Genomic DNA, 21,939 nt, shown 5'->3' with positions numbered 1-21,939 from the left:
TTTGTTTTTTTTTGCTGGTTGTGTGTCATGTGTCGAGATCTTCATCTCTGCTTCCGCTTCGTAGAAGTGATACCAGTATTCGATTGTTGGACTTGGACGTTGTTCTCGCTATTGATTTTCAGCTTTTCTTTCGTAAAAATATGTGGTGTACCGTAGCATTCGGCGAATGTGCATAGTACAGATGGTTCCTTTGTTTTGTCTAATCACACTTGGCGTCTGCCGTTTTTGTTAGCCGTGTAACTCCGCAATAGAGATGCAGGGTGTCGTGTCAGATGATGATTGGTTAGGTTGTTCCCTGGGCGCAAGGTCCGCAGTGGCCGAAGCCTAGTTTTAAGTAATTCATCACTGCAATGCTGTGTTTGCAAGTTACATGCCGCTGTTGGGGTTTGTCAGTGACAAAGTTATACACTGTAGTTGTGTACCCTTCTCTGTTCGTTTGAGAATGATTTTTTTTTATATGCGATTCATTAAAACGCTACAGGCTTCGGCAATGCGCAAGCGTCTTTAAGCAATCCAACCGTCTGAGCCATTGTTCTCTCATACATATATGAGGATATATGTATAATATGGCCTAATACAACACGTATTGTTGCAGTATTAACGGTGGCATCTTCATCATTAACTTGAACATTTTTTTTCTGCTCATGTTGTTTCGATATGCTGATGTTAGTATTAGTCGATATTTTTTGTTTTGTCATGAAATCAAGTGTCCAGCGTTCGTTAGAGCTCGTCAGAGAGCTGATTGATTGATCGGTCGATCGATCGATCGATCGATCGATCGATCGATCGATGCCGTTGTAGTGGTTGTCGTAATTACAATTAAATTGTTGTCTTCAGATTGATATTTGTGCGTTGATGTGATCAGTGACGGTGGATTAAGGTGAACGTGCGATCTAAACGTAGGTGATTTACTGAAATGGTCCAAGAATAGATAAAGATCATCAACTATGTATGTAAGTGTGTCGTAAGCGATTACTGGAAATAGTTGTCGATATTGAATGTTACAAATAGGCAAACTGGCAGTGGCACTACTTTCAAATGATGTCTATCGACAATTTCTAATTAGCGTGACCGGTTAGCTTTCCTAGGGTGACTCATTCAAGACACTGGGGTTGTTGGGGAACAATACAAAGCGATCCGTTAGGTTCCGACTGCACAGGCCTGCTGCGCCCGATGCGAATTGTAGTACAAGGTACGTACGTCAATATTTGAGCTCGTGTCGTGTAGAAGTTCAATAACTATTTTTTTCGTCAGGTTCGGAGTTCGGAAGTATCAGAGTTTTTCGTTCAAGTCACAAACTATTATTTGTGGTCTCGTTTTTGCTGCCAAAAGCATGTAAGTTAGCCGGAACTGTTGCTTTTGCTTCTCTGATATGATATTTAGTGTTGTTGAAATAATGATAGTTCTTGATGTGGGAGTTAATAATATTAACTTAATAAGTTAATATTAATATATAAGAACGACAATATTGTCGTTCTTCTTGTTACCGGAGAGATAACCGGGAAGGAGAGGTGGGAAGCCCGTGAATTTTCGAGACTCAACCAGGAGAAATCGATGGCCGTTATTGCGTAAAGAGATGTCTTTCCGAATTTGTTATTATGGATGTTTTTTTCGCTGTTGCAGCTTGAATAGTCGATCAGATTGACAGTGGTTGAGGGGTCTTGTTCAGTTATGTAGTTACGTACGTGACTGATGTCTGTGTTTGTGTGTATATAGGTGTGCGTATGATATGATCTACAATCTCGTAAGCAACTACTACTTATTACTTAAGAAATTTGATTTTGTATTATTGAATTGCAAAGAGTCTTGACTAGCGCAACTGAAGTGGTCATTGCTGAGTTGAGGGTCACTCTTGATATGAGACGGTGAGGAGCTCATGAAGACGGTCCAAACTGGACGCGTCCCGTGAAGTGCCGAAGCGGTCGAAGGTTTGAAAGGCCGATTATTGTTTTTGCTTTGCAGCGATATCCTGTCTCGTAATCCATCTGACTGTTCGATCCATTATTCATGTTTAAGAATCGTAATTTTCATCACCAAACCTTCAGAGAGTGCCGATAGATTGTGAGTCCCTTCGTTTTCACTAGTCGCTTTCAATTTTCAGTCAAGGCAACGTTATCAAGATTTCTCCATGTGGGTTTATGAAGTTGCGCGTCGTTGAACAGATTCTCGATTCGCCCCGGCTTCTCACTGTTGTAGGCCTCGACGTCTGCTCATCGAAGAGCGAGCGTCGAGAGATCCGACAGATCCCTCTCGCCGGCTCGAAATGCCCGTCCCTCCAACAACACCAGAGGACACTGGGGCATGAATCGGCCAGCCTTGAACGGTAATAACTGTCCACGTGTAGTGTTAACACTCGTACAGGTCAGAGTTGTTTTTTGAGACAATTTATAATTAGAAGTGGAATCATAGCTATAGTAGTACTATAGATAAGAAACAGATCGTTATTAAGAGACACACACATTGCAATCAAGTTAGATAGACACACAGATGACAATTGATATTTTCACTGGATAGCGGCTAAGTCGCGGACTCGGCTAAACGCAGCCTCTGACTGATTGGGGTAGAACCGATCAGAACTGGGGTGAGTCCGCTTTATAAGTGAGGTTTCTGCTATGTTGACTCCACAGCGATAACACTGTGAATAAATGCTCGGGTTAGACTTTTAACAACTGTACAACTGTGTTGGTATTATCATCGGTGCTAAGGAATTCATCATCGACACTCATTATTTCAGCATGTAGGAACGATAGAAATTCTCCTTTGTTTTACAAATTGTACTAATGAAGAGTGTAGTAATCTAGTAATAAATAACAACAATCAAATATAGCACATTTTTCCCCAACATATTTAGCCACTACTTGTAGTTATAGAAGTAATAATCCGACTGTCATTGGCCAGTCATTGGTTGTTAAAAAATGGTAATTAATCAGCAAGAATCATATACTATGTATACGTTAACAGTAGTTGTGGTAATAATGATATTATTCATATCAGTATTTATGTACAACATGGCAATCAACATGGCGATCTAAGTCCCTTTCATTCTGTCGATTTCTGTAGTTGTTGATCTGTTGTTTCTCGGGCTTGCTGCACTGGTTTATCTTATGGTTCGATAGCGGACGGCACGGGGACACAACACATGTCCACGGTACCATCTGGATGCTGCACGAAATACACGAAGAACTTCGAGAGCCTTCCTGTATTGTGTTTCGGATATGCGGGGGTACTGCATATGCTGATACTGATGGTGTAGTTATTTGTCGAGTTTGGTTTTGTTGGCCGTTTCCTGGTTTGTTGCGTTTTGGCCTTTTTTTTTTTTCTTCACTTGGTCCTGTCTTCCTGCGTCTGCTTTCTTTTCTTTTCCATCTTGTCGCTTTTCATCTCATCGATGACCTCGTTAGCTGCTGTCGCTTTCCTTTACTTGATCTGTGTCTGTTAATGTTTGTTTTTCTTGTTGTGTGTACACAAATGCTGTTGTTGTTATTGTTGTTATTATTGTGTCTTGTCTTTTAGTGGTATACAAGCGAAGAGCTGTGGGATGCCAGCATAGAATTACTGATAGGGTTATCATAATTCACTGTGACTATTGCTTTGTAGTAGTGCTTCCTCTCATTTGTCCTATTGTCTTCATAATAATAGAAGTATAACTGTGTCCTGCGGTATTTTTTGTTTTGCGGTTGATGATCCCTACGGATGAAAGATGTTAAGCTGCGAAGGCTACATTTTAGTCGTTACTGTTTCTCTTTGCTAATACTTGCCTTACGATCAGGTAGAGTTACTTTTCTATCGCGTAGTTTTTCTTTTGTAGAAAATCTTGCCGTTAAAGATCATTGGCCCTCTTGTGTCGATTTTTTCGCGAGCAGCAATTCTTCTAGTGTTCTTGTGATGGAGCCCCTTTTCTTGGCTAGAGAAACTTTTTCTTTTTTATACTGTTATTAGTTGTCTGTGACTTAACCCGTAGCACTAGTAAACGTAGTAGTAGTAGTAGCTATAGCAGTTTCCTGTAGTGAGTTTGTTTTTATCTTAATACATTTTTAATACGTAGGAATGATGATGTAGTCGAGAATGATGTTTTCCACACGTATCTCTCTGCGCACGTGCCCAGCTCAGTGAAGGATAGTTGGTTCGTCGTACTGCACGTCGGAGATCCTCAGATAGATCACCCAATACGTGAGATTGAAACACACGAAGCAGACGGGAAACACGACGCGCGAGTACTTATCGATGTTAGAAGGGTTCACCCCGAAGAGCTTATTCGGGTTTTTGCCGGCGAGCGCGGCCTCGATTTCGGCCGGGCTGCCGGCGCCGCCCGGCGCCGAGGCCGCCTCAGGAGTCTGCGCCGTCGACTCCTTGCGCGAGCTCTTCGAGTCCGACTTCTTCAACTGACCATAGCAATAGGACCGTAATGTTAGAGAAGGGAAAGCTAATGCCATGCACTAAAAAAAAACCAACGAATGACCGCTGAAGGAAAATAAGCTTCCTGCTACACGTTGTTACTTACGCAGAATATTGAAAACAGAATACATAGCCTGGCCTAATAACCGCTAGACTATCCTATCAGGAAATGGCTAGAATGCTTCATTTCGTGCTAAGCTATCCTAGGGAGAAATTTATAAAAGTCGCTCTGTTCTATTTGGTATATTTTGTAAATTCAATTGACCGAGTGCTGCTGCTGCTGCTGCTGCTGTTGCTGTTGTTGTTGTTGCTGCTGTTGCTGCTGTTGCTGAGTCGAGCAGATGGTACAACCCCGAACTCCAGGGCAGCACTGATCGCCGATCCGCCGGAGTTGATTATCGTACAGCGTCTATACACAAGTAGTGAAATTCAAGCCAAAAAACTATTAATCTAATTGATAAGAATAGGAATTTTGCAAGCGGCTGCGCAAAGGGAACTAGAATGATGTTCAAACACTATTATCAACTGCGAAAATCGTTCTACTGCATAGGAGCCGATACGGTTAGTTTACGGTACTCCTCAACGTTCAATGTATTAAATATATATACAGTGTAATAAAACAATGAGTGACCGAGCGAGCAGGAAAGAGAAGGGAGAAAAACCTACCATCGTGAAGCATGGTGGCATATGCTGTGGTTGGCTCTGCATCATTGTGGGGCAAGTTGGGCAGCCCCCACCAAAACCTTTAACGAGGGGCGGCAGCATTCCCTGATCGGGGCTTTGAGGACCCATTATCCCACCGAGACCACTCGTTGGCATAGGTGGCATTGGCGGTTCTGGGTGCTGGCTCTGGGCGGCCTCTTGGGCCGCAGCTTGACGCGCTCGTTCTTGTCGCGCCTGTTCTGCCAGTTTGGCCAGCTGCTGCGCGCGTGACTTTCTCATCGCCACGCGTTTGCCCAAGTAACCCACGGCTGCATATTCTAAAAGGGACGCGAACACCTGAGCATAGATGGAACGAGACAGGAAAAATATAAGTACAAGACAAAGTTCTGTTATTTGCTAATAGCATGACAGCAACATAAGGGTTTTAACAAGTGTGCAGGTTAAAGGTTTTTTGTGATGATATCAAATGTGCCGTGTTTATAGATTAATATTATTGACCGTACCAGTGTCTGTTGCTGGTAAAAGTGAAACAAAGCATCGTTTGAGAAGAAACCTTGGTTGAGTTTTTTCTGTGAACGAATTCCGCTACTGTCTTTAACTTTTTTCCCACCTCCATAATCGTAATAGATTTCTAGGTGGTCTGTATATATTTGATCATTGTTACGCCACACGAAACACAGAATAACTTATTTGCCGTTGGCGTACAAATACATATGAGTTTGAAAAAAAAACTAGGCTCAGGCTGTTGCGACGTTGTCGTGTTCGAATGGGGTGGAAGGGGCGCTGGTAGGGCAACCTGCTGAGCGTAAAGGTCTAGCAACTTCTTTCGTCAGAACTTCTACTAGGCATTAGCTTTCCATTGCGCGGTAGCTGCATTCACATCCCGGGGTGGAACATTAAGGAGGGCGTAAGGCGGTCGCCTAAACTGATAACTACTTCTCCTTCACGACGACAACGTGCGATGATACTTGCGATGCGAGCACCCTTCGAAGCGTGCTCTGCTGAGGTGGCGGACGCCAAAAAAAAAAAAGCAAACGATGGCTAGTCGCGTATGATAGTGTAAAATAGTTATTTGAGTAAGATAGAAAAAAGGAGGTCTTTGTCAAATAAAACCGTATAGGAATAAGGCCTACGGACTGGTGATAACCCGTGCGAGATTTTCTCGTTGGCACAAACGCACAGGTGAGAGACAGCGTTTCGCACTGAATAATAAGAAATCAAACTAAGTATCTGTCTGTTTGGGTAACCAAATGACGGAGCAGTGGAGAAGAAGGCGGAAGATGAAGAGCCGTGCTGTTGCTAGGAGACAGATCACGAAGCTTGCAATTTGCTCGCCAATAATATTATACCATTCGTCATCGACGAAAACGATTTAGTTAAAAACGAGACCAAGACGAAATAATAGTTCAAAAAGATCAACGAACATAAAATCTTTAGTATGGACGTGCACGCCAATCGACATAAAATCCAGAGCAAACAGGGTTTTGTATCAGTGTACAGGGGGATGCTGGATAAGTCGATAGATAGAACGTCTGGATCTTTAGTACTCCACTAGTTCTCTACTGTTGATGTTAAGCCTCATTCAAGATCTCCCACTGATTCGTTGAGCACAGATGCAGTATTTGCGTTTGTGCTACCTTCGAAAAAAGGCGAGTGAATGAAGATTAGAAGTGATCGTTTTGAAGTTCGGGCGACGAATTCTTACCATGACGAAGCATGTTCCTAGGAAAACGTCGATGGATTTGACGTAGGATATTTTGGGCAATTGGGAGTTAGTGCTGGACATTAGGGTGGTCATTGTCAGCACGGTCATCACTCCCAGAGACACCCGTGCCGGGGTTGCGTTTCGGTGCAGCCAGAAGGACACCCACGAGATGACGACAATGAGTGAGGCTGGGATGTAGATCTGAATGAGGTAGTAGCCCATGGACCTCACAAAGCGGACTTCACAGATTAGACGTGAATAGTTGCCCGTCGACAATGACACCTCAGAGATTTTCTGCACGTGGCCGAGCACCTTGAATTGAGGGAGCTCGACTTCTTTCGATATTCCAATCGAGTTGGGTCCGTCCTTCCATTTGTAGCGGATATCGCTCATTGTATAGCCGACTGCAAAGATATTGGTCAAAGTAGCAGGAAAGAAAGATAGAAAGGAGGCGCAATAGGAAGGGAGTGTGTTCATAACTGATAGGCCAACGTTCATATTGTTATTTTTGAGTGGCGATCATTATTGAATAACATATGCATGGTTTGACTATCATGCCCCTAACAACAATGGTATAAGATAGCAACAGAGAAATTAAATAGACCAGATTGGTCAACACCGTCCGTTGATTGCGTCCTGCGTATTTAGCATACAATATTATCATTTGCTATTCGCATACTGTCTTCATAATTAGGGTAATTTCTAGTTTGCTAAAATAATACTTCCTTGTTATATGTGTTAACGTTAATGAGCCATACCAAAAAGAACTATCTGTGTAACAAAAAGTGTTTGATATAGATACTCACAACTTTCGACTTCAATAGTACATGATTGTCTGTCCATTGGGAAGAATCGAAGATCCATCGGACAGCTGGCTGTCACTGTCAATCTGAAACGGGGTATGAAGGCAGAAGAAGCACAAACATAACCTATAATACTGCCTACGTGTAAAGACGTCAAAGAAATTATGGCGGTCGTAGTAAATAGCGAAATGCGGTGTCATTCCTTATCGCGTCAAGGGCATCGATGCTTGGCTTATTTGCTTCCATTAACGATTTGTAGGTACTTTCGATACGATCTATTGCAAGATTCGTGACGAACTCGCAGTAGACTTTTGTTTTTGTCAACTTCCCAAATAGTTCTCCTAATTATGTATGTTGTCAATGCTCGCTTTAGCGCATTGGCGTTACGCGTACAGCGATTTTTTTCTCATGTAAAGTATGCAGACAGCACGGCCTGAAATTAAGCCTCGTATCAGGCCAATATAACTAATGTTTTTGTTGCTAAAGACAGGAATATCTGACGAGGTCGTTCAGGTTCGAAACCTACTCCAAACGTATTTCATTTTGCGTTAGAACGGATTATCAGCCATCTAAAGTAACAGTTCTTGATAGCAATAGCACCAGACTTGGACGTAAAACTTAAAACATTTGTTAGAATGTCGATTCAAAGTTTTCATGTCTAGGTAATTTCTACTAATTAATAATGCGTCCATGTGAGAGGTACGCACCGAATACTTCTGTAGACCTGTCCTTCCGAGCTAATTCGAAGGAAAGTGTTGGGCGTCGTAGCCACATGAAAATAGGCAGTCTTCTCATTAGCAAAAAACGTATCTGGCACCCAGATCTTGTTGGCCACTTCTGCTCCGACCGTCATCTGGTCTAGGTCGGGACTCTTGACGAAAGAGAGACGTTCGTCTCTCCAGGCTTGTCGAAAGTAGAAATCCGACGTGAAGTCCTGCAAACCAAATTAAACAAGGAATGCAGGAAAAATGGTGAAAGCGAGTTGCGCCATTTAATAATGACGCAATGAATTCAGATAACAAGTAATAAAAGAATCGTTCGTGTTATTGTTACCCTAGTTAATAGACACAGTGATTCCCGTTTGCTAATCACTGGCTAAACTTTTGTATTTGTCAGCGGCATAGGAGCAAATCTGCCTATACGCACTGAGGATACTTCAGCTAGAATTCAGCATCCTCGCGTTCTCTTTACTTCTGGCTCTTCAACAATTCAGCCGCCGCATCCAGTCTGGTTCTGGTACTGGTCCTAATTTATCTAGTTCCTGTTGCGCGGAGACCTAGGTAGCCCGTTCGCCATTACCCTGGGGGAGTTAACGTCGACTTCCTAAATTCTCTAGGTGCATAGCAAATCGGTTGTCAGTTAGTGGCTACAATCAGCGGCAGTAACTTACCCTCGCCCCGCCCAGGTGATAGGCTGTCTAAGATACGCTAGCTTTAGACGGAAGCCTTGTTCAGGTCGTATATATGGCTTTTATACGGGCCGTATGTGCAAGCGAAAATCAGTAGTTTGGTTCATCCATATGTTACAGCTGTTGTCACAAACTGCCGAAGTCACATCTGAATGACACTGGTCTTTGGAACTACTCTGAGGTTTTCAACGGACACGTACAGATCGAAGCCCGTGTTCATCAGTTCAATTCATATAGGAACAGTTATTTTTGTGAAGTTTGTTGACCATACTTTGTTTACTTAATCACGCACATTATGTAGTGTCACAGATGTCAATGGCAGTGCTCAAACCACCGGCCTCTGGATCTTTCTATCGCTGGTTCAGCTGCTTAAGCCATTTTGCCTATATCCGAATTATCAACGATGTTTGATGAGGAACGTGACCACTCATGTCGATTGCGGCTTTCACACTGTTTGGGGATCTAGGCATGATCTAGCAAAATCAATTACTTCTCGCGTGTAAACGTAAAAAAGCATACTCACTAATTACATGGCATAGATAAGCCGTACGTATGTCGTTTATGTTTATAACTGAAAAATGTTTGCAGTTGATCAGGTTTTACTACTACTAGCGTGTGTTTAATATAAAAGGATGCTCTTCCCGAAGGCAATCCGAACTACCTTATCTGTAGTTAAACCAACAGGGGTCCGCTGCCAATGGTTATACTTACTGCCTGGTGTCACGTACCAGGACCTAACTCTTTGGTTCTCGACATATAGTTACGCATACCAATACGGTTTTCGTAAGTATTATTATAATATACAGAATGAGCGAGTCACGGAATGCACCACAGCCAAGAGTAATATCAGCAAATGTACTTGAAACGCGGTACTCATCCAAGATGTCAGGCTGTAATTTTCCTTACACGATATTGAAATTTTGGCACAATGCTTGAATACTAATGGGCATAAACTGGGTACAAACTAGGTAATTAGTCTTCGGTGGCTATGCTTGACAATTTTGACGATCTTTTCGCCTAGTGCTAATCAACACTAGCAAAGCTCATCTTAGATAATTATCAATCACATTATTACTGCCACTCATATTGAAAAAAAAGCTCACTTACTGTTACGTTTGGTAACTATTTATGATTGTGCTGACGTCTTGTACTAACCATCTGCACTTCTGATACGGTACTGATACTGACGATCTGCATACTGACACCAACTTCCACGGGATTCCCTGCAAAATGCATTAGATTAGAATAAACCTGTTACAGCAGATAGCGTAATGATATATTTGACATGGCATAAATAATCAGGACACATACCTTTGGTAAACTGCTGATTGAGGTCTTATCGAATCAATCATCTATCTATTATTCGAGATAAAATTACCAGCAATGATGGCTTTGCAGATCTGCATAGGGGACTTTGGAAGAGTTACCCTACGAGTATCTGGAAGTATTGCCAAGCAGCCAAGATGGATTTTATCCTTTGCACCTCCCTAGCCATTGTGTATTTTTACTGCACACTTGAAGACCATCATGTACGGTTATTACGTGGAGATATACCGTTTCCTTCATTTCTGTAATCGAGAGGCGGTAAATTCGGCATCGCTGTTCACAGTGAATCCTAAATCTTCCTCTGCTGGCCGATTATGGCCCTGGACCGGCAAGCTCGAAATGTATTCTGCTCTATATTGAAGCTAAGGCTATAGTTCCGGGTAACATTGAATAACGTGTAACGCCGCCTTTTATTCGCTGAATGCGAACAGTGCCTTTGGGGAGTGCGCACGTTTGGCGAACGTCGCAATAAGCGGTTGACTGTACAAATATAGTAAACAAGACAAGTTCCCTAGCATGAGTTGAGCAGGCCGTTCGTGACCGGAAGTAAGCTCTAAGTTGGCCAAAACTCGATTACTTGCAAATCACGTTAAAACTTTACAAACTCAAAAGCATTTAATACAGTAACGTGTGTCCATCTCGCTCTGAAAATCGATGTAGTAAAGTTACCTATCCATAATTATTTAGACAGCTAATTATATTACGTTAGATATGTCGCTTTAGTAGGCGTATATGAGGCGTATGAAGAACACCGAATGTGCTTTATGAACTAAGGTTTTCGTTTCATCTTTGGCCGAACGACAATATTATCAAAATATACTGTTTTATAATAAACTGAGTTATGTCAACCAGCCGCAGATGACCTACGACCCATATCTGTGTAAATGAATGAGCAATCTCCACCAGCTGTTGCTTCCGTTGCATAAATGGAGTGCACCAGCCATACTTTTCCTACAAAAGGAAACAGGAAAGAGGGGAGCTGACCTCGGCACTTCGGGGAAGCTGACAGCAGACCTGCCCGGTTCACTTCTTCTTGGAGAGTACTAAATGCACACTAGAACGATAGATTCTTATGTAGCTATTTGTTAAAACGGCAAGCAGAAATATGAGCTGCTCTTCTTCAGGCCTTCGTAGTATCAAACCGTCCTACAGGACACAAACCTCATATGGACTGCATGCGAAATGGCCGCATCGAGACGGCCCAAAGCTGAACAGGCAGCAGTACATCTAGTATGGAACCGCAGAGTGTAAGGTCGCCACCTAGTGGGTAAAAGACTCGATTGGCTTTGCAGAATAATTACATTTTATTATACTACTGATAGATACGATAAAGGTAATATGAATTTTACTTGCCTCCATAATTGGGTCGAACTCGCTTGTCATATCCTTTGGTGAAAAAGGCATTGAGTATGTGCGTGATATTTTGACCGCGCTGCGTTTGACTGCAATTAAATCATTAAGGCGTTATAAATTAGGAGCCTGAATTAATGAACTGTTATGTATCTGGTTAGACATATCGAGTTCAACAATGGTTAGTACTAACTAAGAAAGTGTTTAATAGAAATTGAATGTGTTGGAAGGTTCCGCTATGATTGCATCAACATCTCACAGCACTATCGAATCCTTTGGATACTTTTTAACACGACTACACCATGGTCATGGAAAGCTATAATGAAACTATGTCACAAACAATGATCTTTCGACGTCTTTTATTTGGCTAGATCTCTAACCAACAGCTCGCTACCCCAATCGGCTCGAGACTGAATCAAGTTTAGATGAATTCTGCTTGTCTCAGACAACCCTCTGAACTTGGAAGCTGAGTAGGTTCAATCTTATATACATATATATATATATATATATATATATATATATATATAGCGGCACAGAGCTAAAACGAGATGAACAGTTGTTATAAGAAGGAAAATGTTTTCTATTTATCTAATAGTACGCAGCGTTCATGGGGGCCATCTAGCTCGAGCAAGAAACCCATGGTTTAGCTCTCCCAATCTTACCGACGTATATTGGACACCTCTAAGTTGAAAATCCAATTAGTTCGTGTCGTCGTGAGCTACGGTAACTCTCGTCGATTTATGCGTCGGCAGCTACAGCAGGGAGAAACAGTGAATATAAAAGAAGGTGTGCGAAAGAGGCGGACTTGTCACGGGGTAGTCAAAATCCAATGATTGGGCAAACGGACACAGACAGCGTAGGCAATAGTACTAGTAGCTTTCATAGCGTTGATACAATCAAACCCTATACTACCGGTGGCAACAATAATCGTAACTGGCGTGCGCATCTAATACTATGGCCGCGGGATCGACGCCTCACCGGCCGCCCTATTCAGGAATCTGTTGGTCTAGCCGGTACCTGCTTGAATATGCGTCGTGCATATTTAATGACAGAAGTACATCTCCGATGTACAGACACGGATGACGAGTACGTAGGCCCTCTGTACCTACTTGCGGACTAGGAGACGAGCAGCGCCTGTTTCACGCATATATTAACCTGCAGTTGCATGAATCGCTGATTCTGGGCGTTTATCCATGTCGAACGCAAAGCGGCAACGTTGAGTGGGTGTCGAGATCGAATTGGCCACTGTTTTTATGGTACCAACAGGTGTTTCAATTTGCTATTATAGAAGTTGTTATTGTTACCCCTCTTGGTGTTGTTCTTTCTGTCATCACTACTTATGGCTTGCGGTACCTCATTTAATATTGGACTCCATTAGAAGGTGCGGCCTGAACTGAGATTTGATAAGCGGACGATGGGGCGGGAAGCCGAGGTTTTGCCTCAGAGATCTCAGTTTGCAATCAGAGATCAAGACATTTTTATGTTCACTTTTTTAGATTAACTAGATAAGTGTTTTCTGGCTTTGACGAAGGAGCAGTGTCTATTTATCGATACGGTAAGTTGACATAATTATTCACTAGGTGGTTGTCAGTGTTTCTGATGTGCTCCCTACTAGTTTAAACTAATCATCAGAAGGTGTCAGTGGACAAAAAAATGAGGAAATTCAAGGACCTGTCGTACTTGTTTTGCTCAAAGATAGCCTGATTCCCCTTTTCTCTATATAGCGTTATAAAGAACTAGTTCATATTTACCGTTACTGTTCAAATGTCTTGATATTCTGTACCGTTTTTGTGTCTAGAATATTCTACAATGTGTTTACTTACCCCGGTCTTAGACCGCTGCTGCCGGATGCCATCTGGTGGAGGAGGACCCTCTCAGTCTGAACTGCCCTGAGGCAGTAGAAGACCATTGTGAACGCCACTAGAAACCAGGCGGAAGTTGCCCTCCGCTTAATGCAGCCCCTGAAGCTCCTAGTGAATTCCGCCATGCTGTTCAAGACTAGCTCAGTCAATATAGTATTGTTACGTATAATATAGTTGATGTTGTTTCTTTTTTGCCGCTAATGATTCTTCTATACTGACGGAGGTACGGTAGCGGTTGTTCGTCCCGTTTTCACGCTCTCATTCGATGACGAAGCCCTGGTTATCTTGCTCACTCTAGATGTGAACGTTTCCCTCACTGGACTTCTTCCGGTATTCCGCCGTCTTCTCAACGAGGCTTTTCGACTTGTTCTTCAATACCGAGAGAAAAACAGTGAGAGTGATTATATATGTGCCCTTGTTCCTAAAGTTCAGAAATTAACCTCTTGTCACTGTTTCTTTTCTACCGATGTTGTACGCACTTTTCGTTCTTGTTGTTGAACTTAAGTTGATTGGCTTGTTTCTGGGTTTTGATTACGTGCTTTCACCCTTCGTCGTTACTAGCTAAGGGTCGCCCCGGCCATGTTGAAAACCGCTGCTTGAAATGTTTTGCCGTCAAAGTTGGAATCGCTGAAGAAACACTGGGGCAATCGTTCGAGTAGCGGACGATCGATAATTGGCCCGATGGATATCACGCAGAAGGCAGTGGGATTGTGTTCGGGTCTGAAGACGACGGGCTGCTTTGAAGCTAACGGTCGAGAATAACGACGCACTTGATTATTATTTATTAGTAGCGGTAGTAGAATATTAGTAGTTTATGTAGTTGAATTTAATTGGCTAGTGACTGACGAGCAACGTACTGTTAAGTGACGGCCTCTTTATATTCGGCTGGAGACGGGCTTTTGTGTCATGCCGATTTCTCTTTCCGCACTGCTCCTCCTACCACTATACATGGATACATATATATATATATATATATATACATACATACATGCATATATATGGCTATATTTATATGTGTGTGTATATATATATTTGCAGCGGGATAACAGTTTAGGAATGACGTTTTTGTAGAGTCTATATAGTCGATCGGCCGATTGCTTAGAAAATTTCTTCTTATTAGTTCAACTTGATTTGATTCCCGTCGCTTTGCTGTAGCTCTGTACAGCTCTTTTCTAGGCACCAAAGGGCCTGCTTGTATATTTTGAGGAAGGGTCTTCTCTCTGAAGCGAAAATTTTAATTTGTTTCCCTGTGGATTTCTAGTGCTTCATTGCCGTTTATTTTTATAGATGCTAATTAATCTAGGCTGATTTGTCTTGTTTGATGGCCGGCACGGTATTATACGGTCGTACTTGTCTAGTCACTAATTTTTTTTTTTTTATATTTCTTTTGGTCTGCTCGATGTTGAAGCGAGGTTGCACGTCGTGCCAGTGGTGACGTGACACTCGTGACGGGTCCTTTGGGGACTGTGTCCTGATCTAGCCGTATCTTCTACTCTCTAATCCGAGCCACGATAATTCTCGTTGCTTGATCAACAATCAAATGACTTGTTTTCTAGCTCTGGTCGAGGACTGCGGCCGTTCGATGCGGTCCGATATTTATTGCGTTCCGTTAATTTAAGTGTTTCCCGTGTTTTTCTTCTTTTTTTTTTTTGAAATCGATCAAGTGGTACTGCAGTACTAGTCGAGTACCTTTGTACGTCCGGCTACAAGACTCATTGCTTGGTCTGTACCAAGTACTTAGTAGTACTAATTACGCGCTAATTAGTATATGTAGTAATTAGTTAGTTGCAGTGGTGATATTTATCTGTTACTCACTGATAAGTGGCATTTTCTGCTCATTGCGTACTTATTTTTGCTGACTGATTGAGCTGAACGTTTGGAAATATGATAACTGTTTATATGCGTTCGTGCGTATGGAGAGACTCTGCTTTGGAGACTAGGAGATAAGTTCTAGTAGAAACAACAATTACAAAAGCTATAATTGTAGTTCTTGACGCACTGGAAACGTGTACACTTGAATCCGGTAGTTCCGTTTCTTGCTGTTTATCGAAATTGTATATTGGTAGGTTGAAGAATGGGACTGCTGTTTTTTTCGCATAGATACAATTGTAGAAGAGTGGCACGCCCTGGGCACCGACAGGCGCTCGTTACTACAAAGTCAAAAAACCTTAATTAACTTGATCTTTCTTTCATACTTTGTTTAGATAATTGGTTTTTTCGTTCGTTCTTTGTTTATTGGTTTGATGCATTATCAACTTATTGTTGCTGCTGTTGTTGTTGCTGTTACTGTTATCGACAATTTCAAGCGGCATTTACTACTACGAAATTGAAGGTGGTAGATATAAGTTGATTCGGTTTAACTGACTTAGTTCTGATTTCGTCTGGTTGAATATTGCAGACTGATGTCCTGTTGTGCTTGCGGCGGTCGATTGTTCTTTGTTGACTTTTGTTCATGCACGATGCACAGTGATGTCCTTTGGTTGATGTCCTGCTTCACTTCCTGACGTTGAATAGAAACCTAACAGGACCTGCTTGATGGTTTTCTTTATCCTCGATGTTGTTATGATAGAGTTGGTGATGGCTGTAATTGCTATAGCTAGATTAGTTGTCAACGTTGTCTTTTCGGTGGCTGTGGCTGTACGTAAAGTAGTGAACAATCTCACGGTTGCTAATTTATCGTCACCACGATGGCTGATTAAGTAGGCTATTTGGACGTGTTGGAAATGAGTAGATTATGAAGTTGCTCTTTTTCTGATAAACAATGCTCGATATACACCATAGATATCCAAAAATTATGAAGTTTCTCGTTGTTATTCTCGTAATATTGTTATTGGGTATTGCTTGCTGTTATATAACATGTGCTTCGCTAAATGTACGTTGCAGTCTACGGTTCTACAAGCAGTCTACACTATTATTGTTGTAGAAATTATAGTAGAAATAGCTGTAGAAATAGAGTAGCTTCGTGCAGTGTCCTTCATGACGACAATCGCTCCCGCGACAAAATGGTCTATGGTGCTAGCGCTTATTATTTAAAGAATTCCAGTTTTTCAGCGTTTCGTCAGTGCGGTCACGTAGTTGAGGCCCAGTTGTGTGAAAGAAATGGGTCTAGATCTTGTTGGAACAAACAAAATTGACACGATCAACAGCAAGTTGAATTTTGCAATAGGACAACGCAGCTTTGGGTCGCCTTATTGCTTTCACTCCTTCCAGTGAAAAAATGCTGGATACAAACGAAATTCGACGGAGTAAAATCGGACGACAGGTTTTCTCAGGCTACGTCACCTCGATCTAATTGAGATGATGCCTTGTATTGTTGTGGTTTGCCCGCGGCTGGGTTTCAACTGTGTTTGGTTTTGTTCCTTTTCCGCTGTTCAGATCTAACAAGGGGCTTCAGTTTTTTGCCCCCCTCGATATGATGGACAAATTGTAGTTTGGGTCGGTCTTGGTTCTGGGATAATTGGTCATTATGCCGCTACTGTTTGTTATTGATAAGGCCAACATTTATTAAGAGGAGGAGAGTGATTTCATGCCGACATTGCATGAACTGCTGGAAGCCATCCGTTCATTCTGTGTATCTGCTGGTGTCTTGACTCTAGCAAGTATTTTTAGTTGACTAAACTTTTCTGCTGTCGTCAGTTTGCTGTGAACTGAAGGTCTTGCGTGTTATTTGCCGTTGAGTGAATAAGAATATCTGGAAAGCTATTGAGGGCCGCGAGATTTCTGCTATTTTTCACGCGTATGTTTTGCCTGTCTATGCTTCCTTTTTACTGCCAATATTTAGTTGCGCTTTTAGTCCGATGCCGATGCCGAAGCTTTGTATTCTATTCAACATCTACCTATACTACAAAATAGTTTGGCGCCTTTTCGTGTGACCTTTGCTAGATGACCGTCTTGGTTGTTCTTCCTAGGTTTTGACGTTCTATCGTTTTCGTTTGTCGGTGGTAAGATAGACGAGTCGCCTGCGACGTCGATAATGAGTGTAGTGCAGTTAATGTGTCCGTAGACGTACGAATCGAGCTTAGAAGGAGAGACTTAATAAACGAATGATAACAGATGATGAACGGAGTCCCCGATATATTGATAGATAGAACTTAACCACCTCGATCTTCTTGAGGCCCAACCTCGACCAATCCGGTGTGACGAGAAAATGGCAGGACAGGAGAAAGAGGTAGACTAATGGGACTCGACCTCAACGAAGGTTCAGAAAGGACAGCGACGAGAGATTTTTTTGAGTACGCAGTTGGAACGGACAGAGATGTACGTTGGTTACAATGACAACTCAGGAAGCGTAACACAGAATCATGTTGTCGCCAGAACAGTTATCCCGTTGACTTGCGTTGAAGTTAGTTTGCTGTCTTCTTTTAAACAAAAACTTCTATAGAATATAGATAGTTATGACCTTCTTGAATCGCTTTAGAGTCACTACTCAACAATCTGTTTTATCATTGCTGCCTATGGTCAGCAACAACAACTTAGAAATTAGCGGAACGTAAGTTAATTAAGAAAGAGAGGCAACAAATAGAGACGGCGAGGGACACGATAGCTGCTCGTTTCCTCTTACTGCAGTGCAGAAATTTGTTTTTATTTCGGTGTGTGTCAACGTGGCAGTCAATGCTGCTTAGAAGTATCTTCAGCGTCTTTTGAATTCTGGTCAAAGTTTGAGCTTTTGTTGTGGCCGCTTTCACATTCTCCCCTGCGCCTTGCGATTGTGTATTGTTCTACTCTACAGTAGACCAAACAGTGCATTAAATGTGGCCTGCTGTGTCGTGTGGCTTTGACCGTTGAGCAGTGGCTTTGTAAGACTAAGGAAGACCCTATATTTTTTTTTAACTCGCTGCTCGTAGTGTTCTTTTTGGTGGTTTTTGTACTGCTCTTTCTTTTCTAGCCTCCTAGTTTTTGGCCTCGTCTACCGAGTGAAGGCCAACACGGCAGGTTCTCAGTTGTTATGAACTTAGCAGCTGGCCGCAACTTAGGTTCAGGCGACCATTTTGGTAATCAGTTCTCGCCCTTTTTTGCTCAGTTGATTTTTTGTAGTTTTGTTTTCGGTTCACCTCCTTCGATGTTGCGTCGCGACGCTGCCCTATGTTCCGCAGTTGGAACCCGTCCGTGATGTGCGTCCGTCTGCGTTCGCTCCGTGTCTAACCTTCGTGCACTCTCCGTAGGCGGTAATAGTGACGTTGATTGGCGATTGGCTATGGTGGCCTGCGGCCTTTCACGTCTTCAGCTTCGGTGCTGAGGGCGCCGCACCTCACCTCGTTGAAACGACCTCGGATGCACGTTAACGTGCGGCCTCGGATGACACCGCCGGCACGCCGCTAAACCACTCATGTCCGCACCTACTAAAAGCACAGTCATTAACGGAAGGCTCTGTCAAATATGAATCGTTATCTGCTCTACATACATGATCTCTACCCGCTAGGGTAATGCGTAGTACGTCGTGTTCTTTTATTGCATAGTTGAGTTTCATAATGTGTGTACTGTATGTAGTCTACTTGTATGTACTATTATATATAGAATTATGTTGTGCTTAAACTGGTCTGGTTGCATTCGAAGGAGAAGATATTTGAGAAGGACAGCCCATTTACCAACCACTGCAATCTTTAATAGATGGCATAATATTTGTTTGACAATAGATGTTAGACTAGCAAGGTCAGCCGCGTGGGATCACTTGGGCATTGGTTGTATCAAAATCAATTGAGTGCCGTGAGCGCGTAGCCAGATTTCCCTCGCACGAATTAGAAATCCATATTGCGTTTTCTGTTTTAGGTATCAAGAGTAATATTATACATACATTCTTCATCAAGACCAGACTATAATTAGATCAGTCTAACTACAAATGTATACCTAATAGGCTACGTGTGCATAGATCTGAATCTAAACAAAAGGGCATTCTATATAATGAAAGCGGCAGTGGTCGCTGTAACATGCTGCGGCACCCGTGATTACTAACAGTTATTTGTTATATAGAATATACTAGGTATATTCTAGTGTCTTATTTTTCTGTCTTATGTTTCGGTACTCTGGGGTATCGGTCTTCCGATTTAATCGGAGGTGGGTAAAACTAATCAGTATTTGTTAAAATCAAACAGTAATGATGATTGGCAAGATAGAAGCGAGTGTGGTAAGGAAACCATAGGGTTGTGTACGAATGAACTTGGCCCTTGCACAAGTTGGTGTGTAAATGAACGCTTTTGGCTGATGTAAAAGTTGTATGGAGATAAATTAGATAAAATGTAATACAACTCAACTTTGTTTTACGGTTTCTCTCTATGGTTACGGGTCTCCGTCGGCATCTGTTCCGACCCGTAAATAACACAGGACGATCGTGGAGTGAATGCTTGGAATGTCCTGGTGGCTAACATCTAATAGCCAGCCAGTTTAGCCTGTTTAGGTCTTCGATGACCTAATGCCTTCTGCTATCTCTTATCTCCCTTACCCTTTCGTCTTCTTCTGCCTTCCATTATTCCAAGGGAAAGAGGAAAAGGACGAAGTAAAGGATACGGACTGGATCCTCTTTTGGGCAAAGAAAAAAGGATAAGCGAATGGTGAAGATTCTTTGTATTAGAAGTCTTTTCACGTCTAGGGTACGTTGGATTTAAAGGCGATAGGAGCAAGAGGCAGAGGTCTCTGGAACTTCTAGAAGTCAGCTACCGTCAGGCAGACGCTGTTTGCTAGCTGAGACAGTTTCGCTATTTGCTTTTTGTACATGGTCCATTCTGTTAACGTTCGGTCTGCCCTTTGGCCTGCTGCTCGTTCTAGAACACAAAATATTGAGACGAAGAAAAGTACAGCCTCCAAGAAAAAAGCACTCGACGAAGCTCCGGCTCTCAACATCATCGCCATCTTTCAATTCGCCAAGATACACTGATGTTGTTTACTGCTCATAAAACAGCAGCAGGAGCAGGAACCCTTCCGACGTCTTCATAGGTTGTACTGCGGCCTCTGTAAATTGTTACTACTCGATTCGCGCTAAATTTGATTTGCTTAGAAAACAAGCTTGTAACCTAGAAAAGAGCTGAATTTGAAAAAAAAAAAGAAACAAAAAGGCTTTTTTGTGTCAATTAGAGCATGGAACGGGTGTGTCGCAGATAGCGGCTGCGTTCGTTTGCCCGTCATTGTTTCTGGAGTACAAACGTACGAGTCTAATTTCTGAATATTCCAGTCTTATGGGCGCGACCTAGCGTCTGCGATCGCTACTGCTGTTACACAATCAGGTCAAGTAGGACATATAAATTTTTGAACGAGGATTATTACGCATTTGGGTCCATTCGAAGCAATAGGTTATCTAACATATCAGTTCAGCTCTTAGGAAATAACTGCCATAAAAAGCTACGCTTATCTGAATCATCATTGTTTATAGCCCGAAATCGGTCACTATTTATGATTGGGAGACAAGTTTTTATCTGTACTTGAACTCTTCCAAAGTAATACATTACGTACTAGCTGTAATAATGGTTAAGAGGTTTCATGTTGGCGAACATGGTACAAGTTGTAGCAATATCTGTCATGCGTTAAGCAGGATTTAAATTAGCGTATTTGAAAGATAACTTTTATATAGCTCAGCGAAACTTCGCCCATAAAAGATATTTTTTGTTTTTTAACTGAATTGGATATTCCAGATTTACTTTTAAAATTACCCGATTATCAGATGTGACGCCGAACGGGATCCTAAGGGTAACTTTCCTTTCGTATCTACCTTGCTTACTAACAGCTGCTGAAAACAGACGTCAAAGATGTTCAGCTCATGGGAAAACCTACGCCGCAATTAAGATCTGCGAGAATTTTTTCCATGACATCTCAGATAACGAGACATTTTTAACTGATTTTATTTACCTTTAATATTTTTTAGTAAATACTATTTTTTCGCAGTTTTTTATGCGGCCGAAAAAGTAATTAGGACATCTCTGCTCCCTCGACATATTCATAATTTGCTCATAGTCATGTATCACTTTAATAGTACAGTACTTCATAAGGTCATGGTTGCCTGCAGCTGGAAAAATTTTTAGCGTTATTACCTCCTCGTCGGTCGAAGTCAAACTATCATCCAATGTATGAATATCTTATCTCTATTTTACGACAATAGCACACTTTATTAAAATGTACGCAGTTATTTGGCAAACTTTTAAATACTGCAAACCATTTCACTAATTAGGCAAAGTGCAAAAATCCATATCTATTTGAAATTGTACGTTTTCTGTTTGTCATTGGCGCGGAGCTGAGGATTAAGGCAATTATGGCAGATTTATATGCTAGCACTGCGTTGTTCTGTCTCGACGACCATTACCACACCCGGTTGGGTATCGTGCGTCGCGTTTCGTAGGCAGATGGGCACGTACATTGCCTTATAAATGTAACCTGCAGGAAGACTGGGTCCAAAACTGCTCGTTCATTCTTCGTACATATTTGCTTTACCGATTTCAGCACGAA

General features: G+C 42.1%; 1 protein-coding gene across 1 annotated transcript; it reads right to left on the bottom strand.

Moving 5' to 3' along the window:
- LOC111265640 (gamma-aminobutyric acid receptor subunit beta) lies at nucleotides 1-20,096 on the bottom strand. The gene is made up of 9 exons (XM_022842485.2): nucleotides 13,474-20,096; nucleotides 11,654-11,742; nucleotides 10,130-10,197; nucleotides 8,274-8,500; nucleotides 7,570-7,652; nucleotides 6,764-7,167; nucleotides 5,062-5,394; nucleotides 4,661-4,804; nucleotides 1-4,382 (listed from the first exon to the last, which is right to left on the bottom strand). The coding sequence occupies exons 1-9, from the start codon at nucleotides 13,635-13,637 to the stop codon at nucleotides 4,107-4,109; spliced, it is 1,788 nt and encodes a 595-aa protein (XP_022698220.1). The 5' UTR covers nucleotides 13,638-20,096; the 3' UTR covers nucleotides 1-4,106.
- Nucleotides 20,097-21,939: the final 1,843 nt, after the last annotated feature.

Source organism: Varroa jacobsoni, unplaced genomic scaffold (assembly GCF_002532875.2).
Source record: "Varroa jacobsoni isolate VJ856 unplaced genomic scaffold, vjacob_1.0 scaffold_994, whole genome shotgun sequence".
NCBI classification, from domain to species: Eukaryota; Metazoa; Arthropoda; class Arachnida; order Mesostigmata; family Varroidae; genus Varroa; species Varroa jacobsoni.
This window is presented reverse-complemented; position numbering and strand designations above follow the sequence as displayed.